At 34.9% G+C, this 15,922-nt stretch overlaps 1 protein-coding gene across 1 annotated transcript in view; it reads right to left on the reverse strand.

Annotated features, from left to right (window-relative positions):
* The window catches only part of kug (FAT atypical cadherin kugelei), a 93,359-nt gene that overhangs the window by 48,959 nt on the left and 28,478 nt on the right, over window positions 1–15,922 (reverse strand). Inside the window, exons 8-9 of the mRNA XM_023162607.2 lie at window positions 12,911–13,121; window positions 3,505–4,547 (exon numbers count right to left, since the gene is read on the reverse strand). Coding sequence (XP_023018375.2) covers window positions 3,505–4,547; window positions 12,911–13,121 — 1,254 coding nt within the window. The remainder of the gene's footprint in view (window positions 1–3,504; window positions 4,548–12,910; window positions 13,122–15,922) is intronic.

The following is a 15,922-nucleotide window of genomic DNA, read 5'->3' on the forward strand; positions in this document are numbered from 1 at the left end:
AGAATCTTCCAAAGAAAGGAAGGATTAATCAATTTGAAAATAAGTAACTCTATACATGGATGTGTAGATCATGCAAAGAAGTAACTTTCAGACACAAACTGAAAGAAAGTCCTCCTGAAACAGCTACTTTCATATAAACATTGAATTACACGAAAGAAAAGAATTCTTTCGAAACAAATACTTCTATATGAACACTGAATTATACAGAGGATACTTTACTCTATTCAGTTTGTATATCGAACATTTGTGGAGGAATAAGAATCAGATATCATTCACATGAGTTCTACTTTGAATGAATGGTAATAAATTGTACTCACATGGAACACTGTCACCCTAACTGGTATACACGTGTTTCGCCTTAAGACACTTGCCCTAAGGCTCTTCAGTACCAAATTAGATAACATTATAGAAAATACACACACTTCATTCATGAATTACGATTTTGAATGTCACGGAATAAGCTTGATCTGCTTATGTCATCGATGACATCGTAATGACATTCATTCACCTATTTGATTTAATCCCAGCCATGAGGAATCTTATTTGATTTGAAAGGGTTATATTTTTAGGAGTGATTAATTTTTTGGGAAAAATATAATCAATTACTATTTAAAATGTTTATTGTAACCATGATTGTATTATCTGAATAAAGTTCTTAAAAAAACACAAAGTGACAATATAGAAATGTAGGCTTTCACAGCTGGCGTCAATTTTTTGGTTGGTTTCCGAGTTTTGCCGTGGTCTTCTTCGGTTATAATATACAAAAGTTTCAACTGCAACTCAACTGAGTTTCAGTTGATACGTCAAGAAGAGTACTTCGACCACGCCACTGAAGATGGCTGCCGCAGTTCCAGTTGAAACATTTGGAGATTATAACCAAAAAACACCACAACAAAACCCGAAAAGCAAACAAAACATATAATTGTTTATTTAAATTAGTTTCTGGGAAGAGTGGGGAAAACTTCACCTAACTTTGAAATTGAGGAAGAGGAACCTGAAACTGAGGAAGAGGAACCTGAGATAGTTTCAGTGACGAATATCTCAAACTTGAAGTCTTTTAAATATTAATGGACTCGCTATTGAAGATTCAATCTTCTCGTTCACGGCATTGTAAATAATCTGATATTGCTGACTTTGCGACTATTGAGATTTAACAATTTGTTATGTGAGCACAATCATAAATGTCATAACCTTACTTGTTTTTGCGTGCACCATGACAACTCTCATTACTTTATGAACCGACGTTGTTAATTTGTTTATGAGTTATTAATGGTGTGAATAACACGATTTTACAACTTTTTTTTGTATATTAGAATATACACAGGCCGTTTTTCAATTGATAACACTATTGCTTTATCTGAAATTGTAGGTCCTACAAGGTTAGTTGCCTTTATGAAGATGCAACAAAAAGCTAATATCTTCAGATGGAACAGTTTTTGAGATTTTTCCAAAGACTGAAAATGACAGATTTGGTTTTTTGCTATAGCCCCACCATTTTCAATAGTATCAAAAAGGTGTGAAGGAAATGTTTGGCTTTATTTCATGTTTGTCATAATCTGATTGTACCCAATTTTCATCACTCTATTTTTAAATACGGAACTGTATATATTTTTTTGATTTTGGTAGTCCTTATAATTACATATTCATTGATGTATTACTACACATGTATTTCTCGACTTTTATTTTCAAAAACGAATCACCAATATTCAATAATAATTAATGGTACTACATTGAATGGCCACCACATTTATTTGACCTTTCTCTTTCAGATTATTCATTGTGACATCATAAAAGACAAGGTATTTAGAATAAATTTTGAAAATATTGATGACTTGAAAGATTCAATGAATATATTTTCATAAACTACACCTCACGATTTGATCTCCATAAACTTTGTGGATCTTCATCAAGTAATGGCCGAATCAATCAGAAAATCAATGAATATAGCCTGCATGCCTTTAAATTCCCAAATGCAAGAAAAATGTTACAAGCACACTATTTTTAGGGTAAACATTTGTTTGAGGAATGATGCATTTGATGCAATAACACGTGCTATGATAACTTAAAAAATATTACATGAAACATCCGGTTATGATGTTCATTTTATAGTTTATTATTACATTCATTCTTCTTCGAAACTGTCTTTTCAATAACTATGTATCTGCAATAACAGTCGGAAATTTGGATTCTTGATTATAAAATTATAATGGAATATTGATGATGTGTGTTTCTGAAAAGAAATGTTGAGAAATACATGTGTTTTAATACATCAATGAATTTGTAATTGAAATGACAGTATTTATAAAAAAAAATAAAGGACCGGATTATAAAAACTTGCATGATAATGTATTTCAATAAACGAAACGTCGCATTAGAAATTGGCTTCAACCAGATAGTGACAAACATGAAATGAAGCAAAAAGCTCTTTTACCAATTTTTGATACTATCAACAGAATTTTTTTAATCTTAGAAATATCATTTAACCATCCTAGCAGGACTTACCGTTTCCGAGTAATAATGGTGGTAATCAGCTATGTGCATAGCTGCCTAAATATCTCCTGAAACATTGAGCAAATTCGAGGCACTCTATTTTCGATTTTCACCAACCGATGAAGTAATTGCATTTGAATCGTGCATAATCAGCAGAAGGTTGTCAAACCTTCAAGTGTATTCTTTTAAATCTTTATTTATCAAATGACGATTAATTCTTGAAGAGGCCCTGGTATAAAGGTACTCCCGACAGCATTTTTTCAATATTTTCTGAACAATACTGATTATAAATATTTGTCAATCTTTAATAAAAAATATTTTCTTTTCATTATCAGTGACTTTTTTTTTCAGATATTTTCTTGCACTAAAACCAATGTCAATTCCAGTGAACTTTATTAAATTATTTGAATCTTCGCAATTCACTTCCAATATATTAGAAACACGATTTTGTGCCACATCGGGTTTGACAAACTCTGTGAAAGGTTTCTCAAAAAATTTTCTAAATTGTTATATAAAAAAAGTTTACTTATTTGGTATCACCTAAAAATATTTCTAATACCTCTGCTATTGTTGAAAACAATGCCAGTTTCACTAACAGAGAGGTTTCTTCTCATTTGTAACAGAAATTAGAAGGCAAATGTGTCTTCTTATTGATCAAAAACATCTTTATACTATCAAATATTTTCAAGGCCCTATATGCAAAGGAGCCGTTTTCTACCCATTGAGTAACACAAAATATCTTTGAAAATATATTGTCCTTGGTTGTACATGAAAAATTGTTGGGGAGCACCATGTCCATGTGGTCCACATGATCCTAATCTAATAGATTCAGAAAATTATAATTTTGTGGAATTCCTTGATGATTTTCTTTTTCCATTTATGTATGCAGTCTGTTAAATATTTACTGTTTATTTAATTTTCAATCCATTAAATGATTTATAAGATACATTATATTTATACAAGAAATGACTGAAATCAGAAAACACATTTCCACTGTAAGAAATGAAGACTTACCATATTTGTAGCCATCACAGATAAATTGTAGGACTTTGTGGACTCGTAGTCTAGGTGTTTCATTGTTGTGATAACTCCTGTATTAGGACTTACTGCAAAAGCACCATCTACGTTACCAGATAATATTTCAAACTGTAAGGATGATGTACTCCTAACATTGAAATGTGCTACATAGCTGAAAAGGGGTTGATCTTCATAAATTTCAGCAACAATTTCTTTAGTCATGAATTTTGGAGGTTCATTGTCGGACATTGTAATCATTATATGAGCAGGTACTGTAGAAGAAAGTGGAGGTTGACCATGATCCGTTGCTTTAACCTGTAGGGTATACTCTGTAATGGAGGTAAGATCCAATTCTTTTGCTGTACTGATAATTCCTAGTTCTGAATCAATGTTGAATAAGTTTCCAACATTTCCAGAGATGATGGAGTATGTAAGTCGAGCGTTCTCCCCATTATCATGATCGACGGCATAGGCACGAAGAACGGCACTGCCTATGGCAGCCGACTCAAATATTTTTCCAACCAAAATTTTGTCAGAAAACTGAGGACTATGATCGTTGTGATCGTGAACAATAATTTTTACGCGGGCAAAATTCTTTTTTGCCGGAGTTCCCCCATCCCTTACCATGACTGTTAAGATATGTTCACTCAAAGTTTCCCTGTCTAAACTAGCAGCTAAAGATATTACACCAGAAATTGAATTGAGCATAAATGTTCTTAGTGATATGCTATTTTCTGCTGAGTGAAAACTATAGGTGAGTTTTCCATTCTGATCCTTGTCTGTTGCCTTCAACTTCAAAATTTCGGTATATAAGGGTACCGATTCTGATATTTCCACTTTATACATACTCTCGGTAAATGAAGGTCTCTCATCATTGATATCCAGCACAGAAACATTCAATACAGTGTAGACGGTATTTATTGAATCAGTTACACTTATATTAAGGTGGTATTCATTTTGTACTTCATAGTCTAGCTTTTGAGCAATTAATATATTTCCCATATCTTTTCTCACATAAAAATCGCCACGTGAATTACCACCTGAAAAAGGAAACGTGTCATACAAAGTTATTTTTGCAAAAAATGATTTGTGTGCAGAATATTACTAAATTTTTTACACATACGAATGAACAAAAATAAACGGTGAACAGAATAAATACCTTTTTTTTAACGAAATTTATATATTGAATTTGAAGAAATATAATGAAGCTGTATAAAAACTTTCCTGTCTTCGTATCAAATTATTTTTAGTCTTCATAGTTTATAAAGATAAATATACTCAAGAAAATACCTATTTTCAAAGATTCAATTTATTGAATTTTATATAGAAACTGTTTAACTTCTAATCAGGATTTTTGATTTTTTTCAATTATAAATGATCTTGAAAATGCTAGGTCGAGATAAATTCAATTACCACAAAATTTCTCAGGATCTTCTTGCCATGCCAGGTTTTCTTTAATAATTATAATAATAATAAGCGTAACCTCTCTATGGCCTGGATCGATTACCGTAAGGCATTTGATACAATTTCAGATGCCTTGCGGTACCCGACAACATAGTGAGATGCATTGAGTCCAAACAGGGTGGGTCACTTTCAGAAGGGCTGTATTTCAGAGTGATTTCCTTAGTCCCCATCTCTTCTGCATCTCACTATTGCCATTATCCGTTGCGCTCAGAAATACTCGAGAATATAACTGTGGCACCCCCGGAAACCGTAGGCACAAGGTCACCCAACTGTTTTATATGGATGATCTTAAACTTTATGCCTCTGGAGAGAAGCATCTCCATCAGTCCTTGAGGGTGGTGGAAGAGTACACGCATGCAATGGGTATGAAATTCGGGATAGACAAATGTGCAATGGTCCATCTCAAAAGAGGATGATGCGGGGACTACGGAGAGGATGTGCAGCTCGTAAATGGAAGCATCCTACACCATCTGGATGCCGGAGAAACGCATACTCACCTCGGGGTGGAACAACGCCACTTACAAGAGGTAACAGCAGTGAAGACCTCTCTCCGCGGCAAGTATCAGCACAAACTTCAACAGATCTGGTCATCGAAACTGTCGGGGAAAAACAAAGTTGCTGCAACAAATATGCTTGCCGTTCCAATCTTACTCTACTCGTTTGGAGTACTGAAGTGGACTCGGCAGGAGCTGTATCAACTCGACGTAAAGACCCGAAAAATGATGTACCTCTATAGGAGTTCGCATCCCAAATCGTCCGTTCCATGGTTGTACTTCCCCCGACAACAGAGAGGCCGTGGACTTTTGAGTTTGGAGTGTCTACATGACAGGATGGTACTGGATACAGCCTGCAAAGTCGTCAGGAATTCGGATCCCCTTCTCTGCATGGTCCGTGACCATAAAAGAGCAGGAATTGGAGCATTCCTCCTTAGGGCAGCTGCCCGAGCAGCTGATGAACTCGGTACAGTTTTCGACTCTCAACGAGGTGACCACAACTCTGTCACCGAGTTGGAACCCGTTCAGCAAAAAGCTCAGATAAAAGCTGCAGAGATCACCTTACTTCTGCAGAGACACAAGGATAAGCCTATGCATGGGGTCTTCTTCAATAAAATTGGATAATTTGGCTTATCAAAGAGCCTGACGTTCCCTTTTCTCAGGTCGAGTGGGCTAAAGTTAGAAACTGAGGGGTTCATCATGGCTTGCCTGGATGGTGTCTTCAACACCTTAGTCTACCGCAGTCGGGTGATGGGTATAAAGGTTCCTGACACAAGGTGCAGGGCCTGCCACGAGGCGCTCGAGACCCTAATGCACTTGCTATCAGCATGTCCAGCATATGCAGTCTCGGCTTATATCCATCGACATAATGCGGCCCTCTTACGGCACTCTCACGGTATTGATGAGACACCAATGTTGCCCTACGCTCCGGGGGATATTGAATCCGTTGTGGGGAAGGAGAAGTGCTAAATTTATTGGAACTGATCGTTCCACACCCTCAGGCTCATACAAGCTAATCAGCCTGATGTAGTCCTTCTCGACCACCAGAGCGAAACGATATTTGTCGGGGAGTTTTCAGCTCCTGGCGAGGCGAATATCGTCAGAAAAGAGGAGGAAAAACAGATAAAATATCGAGATTTTCTCTTCGAACTCCGCCGACTCTATCCAGGTCACTCTGTCAAGATGGTTGTTCTGATTATTGGAGTCCTTGGTGAAATGATGTCCTCTCTACTCTCGAATATTAAAATCATACCGGCTTGCCGCAGTAAGGCAGAAATTTTAGCCGCACAGATGCAGAAGGCTGTCATTCTTGGCTCACTGCGCTTGCTCAGGGCACATGATTCTCGGACCCAATGATCACTTACCCCACGGTGTAGGGAGTGGTAATTGGTTGATAATGCTGGCGCGCCCTCCCGAATGTATCGGGGCTTCGGGGGATAGGGCCTGACCAGCGCACACTACGGTGAAAAAAAAATTCTGAAGAATAATCATAAAAGGATACAAAATAGAAATAACGTCACCAGTAAGATAGATTATGTCAGACAGTATGTATATAGGCTAAGCAATAGTGTAGGGTTCTATATTCAGTAGAATCTTATGAATTCACCAAGTTTATTCATTTGTTTGATGCTGGTGGGGAGTTTGTTGAACATTTTCATGCTTTGATAGAACGGGCTCCTTTCTGTAACAGTTAATCTATGTTTTGGGTGTACATAGTCAAAATTTCTAGTGTTATGTACATTTTGTAGTAGACTATTTTCAAAAAGATGTTTGTTTCTGAAAAGGAATAACAAGAGTTCCTGTAGACTCCTATAAGTGTAAGTATTTTAAGATTACTGAATTTGCCTCTTGAGTTCAGTTTCAGCATAGTTTTTAAGGCTCTTTTTTGTACAATGAAAATTTGCTCTGCATTTCTACTACCTCCATAAAAAATAATCCCATACCTACAAACAGATTCGAAATTTAAATGATAGATCATTCGGATTACATCTGTGTCAACATACTGATCAGTAACTTTCATTGAATACAACACTGAGTTCAACTTTTGACAAACATTTTGAATATGATTATTGAAACTCAGTGTGCTGGTTATGTGCAGTCCTAAGAATTTGCACTCATTTCCTATGTTGAGTGAAATATTCGTCAGCCGAATTTCTTGAGGTAAGTCAAATCCTGCATGGTTTGTTTTGAACATTACAGTTTTGGTCGTATTGTCATTCAATATAAGTTTGTTTCTCCTGAACCACTCATCTGTCTTACAGAGGCTTTCTTCAGTTATGGATATCAGACCGGGATAGTCTACTGCATTGACCAGCAAGTTTGTGTCATTCGCATAATTTGTCATTTTGCAATTTTCCCCACAAATATCCTCCAGGTTATTTAGAAAAATGATAAACGTCATTGGGCCAATTATACTACCTTGTGTATCAATTGATTTTATATCTGATTCAGCTTTGATTCCTTCCTTGTTAATTAACACCATTTGTTTTCTACCTGATATATAAGATTTAAGCCATTTCAGCCCAGGGCCACGTATGCCATATGAGCCAGCTTTTGTATAAGAACTGCGTGGTTCAAACAATCAAAAGCTTTTGACAGGTCTAGAAATAATCCCAATGCCAATATCAGAATCCTGAAGAATCCAAAGGATGAAATGGGAAACACCTTGACTAAGGACGAGAATGGTTTGAAAAGTTTCCGACCTCAACATGAAGATGGCAGCACTCGTAAATAAAAGCTAGTGAAGTTATTTGTTCATCTGTTGACGATTACTCACCAAAGTTTATGTGATTTTGGACAGTTGTTTGAGTGAGTTGATGTTAGTGTTTTAATGAAAATGGACAAAATCGAGTATCAAGATGTCAATAAATATTTGTTTTTGAAAGGCAATATGGCAACGCAAATCAAAGATGAGTTGGATTCTGTGTATAGGGACTCTGTACTATCATTTACCACAGTGTTTGTCACATATTAAATCAACATTTAGATATGAGAAAGCTGCCCGCACGTTGGGTGCCGTGTTTGCTCACGTTAGACCAAACACGTGTTTGAATGAACAATCCAACGCTCCGTTGGCGCAGTTCAGGGGCTATGAATCCGAATTTTGGCAACGATTAATTACTGTATATGAAACTTGGATACACCATTATACGCCCAAAAAAAAATTACAGTCCAAACAGTGGACTGCAAATGGGGAACCGGCTCCAAATAAGCAAAAACTGTTTTTCGGCTGGGAAAGTGATGGTGACTGTTTTTTGGGATAGTCATGGAGTTATTTTAATCAATCATCTTCAAAAAGGAAAAACCTTTACAGGAGCACACTATGCACCATTACTTGACGTATCTCATTCGCACCGCAAAGTGCCTCGGGCTTGTATCTAAAGCAAAGATGTGAAAACTCCTCGCCGTATTCAGAAGGAAAACGCCCGAGGAAGGCTATTATGTAGTGAAACGTTTGTTGCGGCTTTGTGAACAGCTAACTCCATAACATATTCAAGTAATACTGAATATGTTATGGAGGATTTTCATCAAGTATTGACCAATTTCAACACATAGTTTCGTAGTATTGTTACAATGTGTTTTTGTGTTAATCAGTTATTACCCCATTGTCAATAATAACAATCAGAAGCGGAAACTTGTGCGACTAAAAGATTACCGAGATCTCACCGAGAATATGACGGTCTTACAGGCATGGTCCTTAACTGGTTCTCTAGCTATTTGCTAAATAGGTCACAATGCACCTGAATGAATGATACTGAATAAAACAAGCAAATTATTGGTGTAAGTGTTCCTCAACAAAGTGTGCTTGGCCGCTTGGCCTCTTCTCTTTATTCTTTATCTGAATGCATTGACAATTGTAAATACTAAATACTAACCTGTCAAGAGGTATCACTAAAATTAATTGTATGCTGAGCAACATTTATAATTTTTTTAATACAAATTGAAATTGAATATGAAGAAGAGCAGAGAAATAAAAGCAACAAAATTACAATTTGTTAGATATTAGTACAATCAACATCTATATTTATCGTAAATCCACTGAGATTGTTTATAATTTTAAATACTTATACATTAGGAATTTTAGGGGTTTCACCTCGGAATGAAACAAAGTCATCTTTAAACCTTTATTATGACACTCTAAAACATCTCAAAACCACTTACCATAGGTTACCATAGGTTGTTCGTGACTACAGATATTCCAAGGTCAAAGGATCAATTTTTTACATATTTATTGCAAATATCTCGTTTCTTATGGGTTTATGCTATTCGTATGTAATAAAAATATTGTAGAGGATTAAATTCTCTACAACTTTTTTTCAAGCATTTTTTTCATATCTTGAATAATTTTCGAGATAGAGGGCAGAGCGCGCGCAGTGTTAAACTATTTAGAGTACCATTCGTGTAATTATAAAGTTATTGAGGGAAACAATTTAATTTTTTTAATTCTAATCTTATCTATACTAATCGCTTCCTAATTAAATAAAAAAAATAAGAATTATATATTTGAATAATATTTTTATTGAAAAATACCATTTCATACATTGAATAATAATAAAAACTACACATTCTAATTTCAATTCTCTTCGTCTTCATCATCGTTTTCCAGTCGCTAAAAAATTTCAAACTCCTCTGTGTTCTCGTCTTCTCAATGACATTTGTCTCCTGTTCTTTCAGGATCAAAAGTACTGTCTTCATTGATATTTCATATGATATTTGTCAGTCGGTAGCCAAGCGGTTCGGCGTGGGTGCTTTGTTCACTCACTCGAATTGACTGCCGTGTTGGTCGGTGGTTCAAGCCCTAGTCTGAACGATCGATCTTCACTTGCTATCGTCCAACCCGTGTTAGGAATCGCACAAGTTTCGACTTCTGAGGGTTGTCTTTCGTAGGGGTGCGACAGCTGGTTAACGGAAAAACAGATTTTAAACAGACAGACAGATATGAAGCCAAGCGGTTCGGCGTGGGTGCTTTGTTCACTCACTCGAATTGACTGCCGTGTTGGTTGGTGGTTCATGCCCTAGTCTGAACGATCGATCTTTACTTGCTATCGTCCAACCCGTGTTAGGAATCACAATTTAAAAGGTAAGACCTCGTTAATCCTTAGCTCGCACAAGTTTCGACTTTTGAGGGTTGTCGTTCGTAGGGGTGCGACAGCTGGTTAACGGAAAAACAGATTTTAAACAGATTTTTTTTAAAACAGATATCACTCTGAGGTAGAGCATAAAGACAAGCTTGCCCATTACACTTGCAGCAAGCTAATAAGCACTGCAAGCAAAACCACTCTTGCAGTTGCAGAATATTGTGTTGAGCAATTCCTCCGGAGCTGGTGGATTCATTGTCATAACAAGTTCCAGGAAATCATCATGCATAATCCAACCCCAATTCTGGGGTTCTAAATCATACCCTAACCAAGTCTGAACTTGATAATAAATACGGTAGAAATAGTTGATGAAAAAATGAAAATTGTTTGAAGTTATACATTTATCAATAATTCATAAACTCAAATGAGTTAAATAGTTAAACACTGCACACGCTCTGCCTTCTATCTCGAAAATGGTTCGAAATATAAAACAAAAGTTGGAGAATTTAATCCTCTATAATATTTATAATGAATACAAATAGCATAAAACTCATATGAAACTCAAATAAATGTGTAAAAAATCGATCCTTTGACTTTGGAATATCTGTAGTAGCGGACTCCCTACGATGAGTAAGTTTTAGGGTGCCAAAATGAAGGTTTATACAACTTTCTCTAATTCCGAGATACTTGCCCTCATTTGACTAATATTCATACACTATTAGGTTTCATAACTGACGATACATTGAATTTATAAAACACATTCAATATATTTCTAACAAGATTGCAAAAATGTTGTTCTTCTTGACGAGAGCTAACTGCTATCTCAATATTAAAAAATCTGTTACAGTAAATTGATGGATGAAGCTGTTATTACATGGTAGGAGACCATCATGAAAAATAAAACTTTATTTGTTTTTTTACCACTTGTATTTTAAGTGCCTTAAGTTTTTTAAGTTGAGTTTGGTACTTTCAGTAAATAAAATTACTAATTCTAGACCCAACTTGGTCATAAAAATACATTTTTCATCTGTTACAGTATTCAAAACAATTATACAGCCTCATATTGAATACTGTGCTAGCTTACTATTTTTTGCTCGATGGAAATTGCATATCTTCATTACATGGGTTACAGAATAGGAGAATGTGATTGCTTTTGAAGTGTAACAGATATACGGACTATGCTGTTAGTACTGGACTGGTTTTCTATCAAGGATACAATATTATACTTCTGCATTATTTCAATATTTAAAATTCTGTCTGGATTAGCACCTCCATTCGTCAACCACTTTATTATTTTTCAACATGAAATCCATGACTATCCCACAAGAAACAATTACATATTGTAAGTTCCTCCTAATGATTATTCATGAACAATGAACTTCTTTCATAGAGGTCTCTTGGTATACAATAACATCACATCAAGAGTCAATCAAAGTTCTTCTTTAGGAGTTTTTTAATGTGAACTAATATATCACTTGAAACCAAGGTTGTCATGAGTCGTCTTTTTTATAATTAGTTAGTGTGACTTCAAATTGTTTTGAATTATATTCAGAATAATCATATACTGTCTTTATAAGTACTACCTTTAAACTATGTTGAATAAATATTATTTTTATCATCACCTTTTAACGTGCAATTCCTAACAGGAGTCAGGTGATATGCAGAAAAAATCGAAAATCCCACTCGAACGTTCACATAGCTCTTTATTGAATGAGTATAATGAGTATAACAACTCACTCTGATCAACCGACCGCCGCGCCGTCCGAAATCTTCAATGTGTTTATTATTTTACATCCTGTATATAAAGAATATTTGATAGGAAACGTTGTAGACAAGACAGAAAGTTAGGATTACATTAGAAAAAAAAAATAAAATCCAAATAACTATTTGACTCGCATCTGCTAGGATGTAAATTTCCTCGCATTTGCATCTAGAATCAACCGTTGGTTGGTCTGACCAGGTGTTCGAACTGTTGAAACGGTCCGCCTATTGAGGAAACGTCTCCATATAAAAATTTCAAATTTTATACTATGACATGAGTACAGTTATAATTAACTAAAATTCAAGGGTATCTGGCGAGAGGTTTTCACCCTTTGCTACTTGTTACCTGCCAATGCACTATTATTGAAAACTTCATGCTAGTCCATCGTTTCCTAACTATGTCGGGGCCAGGCGCTGAACAATTTCCAGCTATCATAAAATAACAAAGGTCTGGCATCAACAGTTACTTGTTTCATTTTATTTGTAGGAGAGAACAAAAGCAACAAAAAACAATTGAAATGTGGTTAAATGATTAAAAAATGGGTTTGTCAATAATATTCCTAAGCAAGTGATGATTGTCACTATAACAATAAGAGTCACACTTACCGACAATATCATACCAAATTGTGTTATTGTCACGATCATTTGCTGAAATGGACGAAACCAATAACCCAATATTATCTCCTTCAGTAAGTTTAACAGGTTGAGGTGTTTTAACTGTCGGTGCAGATTTTGATTGAAGAGGTGCAGATTCAACATTTACAGACACCTTGCATGAACTATGCCTCGGAGGATTGCCACCATCACTTACTTTTACCTACAAAAAAGTATGATCAACAATTGAGTTCGAGTATATTCTAACATATTGCACCCATGCAAATACAAACAAATTATCTATTACAGTACACATTTACATAAAAATAAATTTTATTTATCATATACCACATTATATGCAAATGACTCTACTCTACTACTAAAAGCTGAAGATTATGAATCACTACAAATAAAAATTACAAATTCAGTCAATCAGTTATCTGCATTGTCCTTTGACAGACAGATTCTTGTTACTGAACTCCAATACAGTATTTCATACCCATTAAAACTTAAAAAAAATACCGACTCTGAATATCAATTTAAATAACAATATAATTGATACAGTAACTGATATTAAATTCCTAGGAGTATTCTTCGATTCCATCCTGTCTTTTAGATCTCACTGCACTGAACTAAGTAGAAATTTGAAATCAAAGTGCTATCAATTATGAAATTTAAAGAAAGTGCTGATAGTGTGAACCATCTCCTCAAATACTATCATGCCAAAATCAAGTCCAGAATGGAATTATCGTCTAGTACACGTCAGTCTTACTCCGTTTCCCTTCCCACACCTTCTCTAGCCCTTACACAAAATTCTATTATTTTCAATAGCAAGAAGTTATTTAACCACCTTCCCATTAATTTAAGGCGAATATATAATGGAAAGAAATTCAGAAAGAAAGTGAAAGAAAACCTTGTTGGGAGGCCCTATTATAGTGTGGACGAATTCTACCAAGGCTCTATCGAATAATTGACATGTAGCTTTGTGTAAACAAGTTATTGAAACCAACACAAAATGGCTATCAATGTTCATTATGTAGAATTATATATTTACGTTTACTTAATATTCATAAATTCATGTACTTATATTTGTAGCTGTTCAGCTGGACTTAATATTGTTCTGTCCATATACTCTGCTCCGGTGTTTAAGCATTATTTTATAGTTTATATTTGTTAATTGTCCCTTATACATGTTTTACTTTACTAGACTTTGCCAATAAGATGTTTATATCTTGGGTAATAAAGCATATTTTGATTTGATTTAGGGAAATACTCCAGCGGCACATAGTGTTTTTGTGTCTCAGATGCGTATCCTAAGATGTCTCGTGGGCTGTCCACCTGATCACTCAGGTCAATTTTTTTTTAAATAGAAAATATATATTGACAGTTACTGGCATATTCGTTCTTGTGCTAATGACATACATACATGGCAATCGAAATACCTTTTTAAGACATAGTGACACTCACAGTTACAATACAAGGAAAAAAGATAACTTTTACATGTCCTTCAAAAACTAGAATCATCCAAAAGAATACCAAATACTTTTAGTTTGTACCTTACAACTTTCTACCATACAATCTAAGAAGTCTGCCAACTTATACATTCAAAAAACATCTAAAAAAAGGCTTAATGGATCTGTGTCCTTACTCAATTCAAGAATTTCTAGAATTGATTTTAGTTTTGATTTCATACTATCTGACTTACAGACTGTCATAATCAGTTCAATTTTAGTTATATGCTTATTTATATACACTATTCATGTTTATTAGTGTTGATACTCTCAAAGTTTTGCGTTTTCCAAATTGACTTGTCCTATAACTTTGTAAGTTCTACAGAACATAACACAAAATTAGAAGTGGAAAAGATGCACTAGGTATTTCTAAGCGAATCCTTGAGTGATAAATTGAACTCACTTATAGAAGCTGATTTTAGTGAGAATGTTTTTAACATTTTTCGGGAAAGAAAGTTTTTGGCTTTCTACTACTCCATCTTGTACAAAAAAAATGTGGGAATCTTCCAAAGAAAGGAAGGAAATAATCAATTTGAAAATAAGTAAATCTATCCATGGATGTGTAGATCATGCAAAGAAGTAACTTTTAGACACAAACTGGAAGAAAGCCCTCCTGAAACAACTACTTTCATATAAACATTGAATTACACGAAAGAAAAAAAATCTTTTGAAACAAATACTTTTATATGAACACTGAATTATACAGAAGATACTCTTCTCTACTCAGTTTGTATTCCAAACTTTCGTTATGGAATGATATCTGATTTTATTCCATAACAAATGTTCCTTCCTTTCTTTGGAAGATTCCCACATTTTTTTTTGTACAAGATGGAGTAGTAGAAAGCCAAAAACTTTCTTTCCCAAAAATTAATCACTCCTAAAAATATAACCCTTTCAATTCAAGTTTTTAACATTATTTCTGATGAGTTTGAGAGGCAAATTTGATGAGTAGAATTTGGAACCTCTGGTGTAAAACGAATTTCTCTCACTTCATCAGCACAGAAATATTGTCTCTTGACACGCGTTTCGCTAATTAAGTTAAAATGATCAGGATATGACTGCAACTGAATTTTACAACTAAGTTTTAGCCTTATATTATTTGTAAAGTTATTTGCTGATGTTATTTACCCGTTTTCTACATGTAATTACGTAAGAGTGTGAACAGTGGGAAAGGCACCTCAAAGCGAGCTATTAGTTTCGCTTAGTTTAAGAACCGCCTACCCTGTACTTATGTTGCCCAACAGGTTAAAATAGCTGTCTACCGGTGGCCCTCAAATTGAAGTCCAAATGTGAATGATCATAATAGTTCTCATCTATTTATTATTTCATTGTCCTGTATTATTTTCCAGCGGCTTGATTGCATTAACGTTTCTTAATGTTATATAATTTTATCTACGAATGCTTTATCCTCTGAAGCAAGGTTTACTGCTACTATATTTGGTATTTTTTTGTAGTGGTGGTGTCCTAACTTCTTCTTCAACAGTTCTGTTGACTTTTTTCCAAGGTATATGTT

Source organism: Leptinotarsa decemlineata, unplaced genomic scaffold (assembly GCF_025532065.1).
Source record: "Leptinotarsa decemlineata unplaced genomic scaffold, Ldec_3_MD MMD2_P_RNA_scaffold_2, whole genome shotgun sequence".
Classification (NCBI taxonomy): domain Eukaryota; kingdom Metazoa; phylum Arthropoda; class Insecta; order Coleoptera; family Chrysomelidae; genus Leptinotarsa; species Leptinotarsa decemlineata.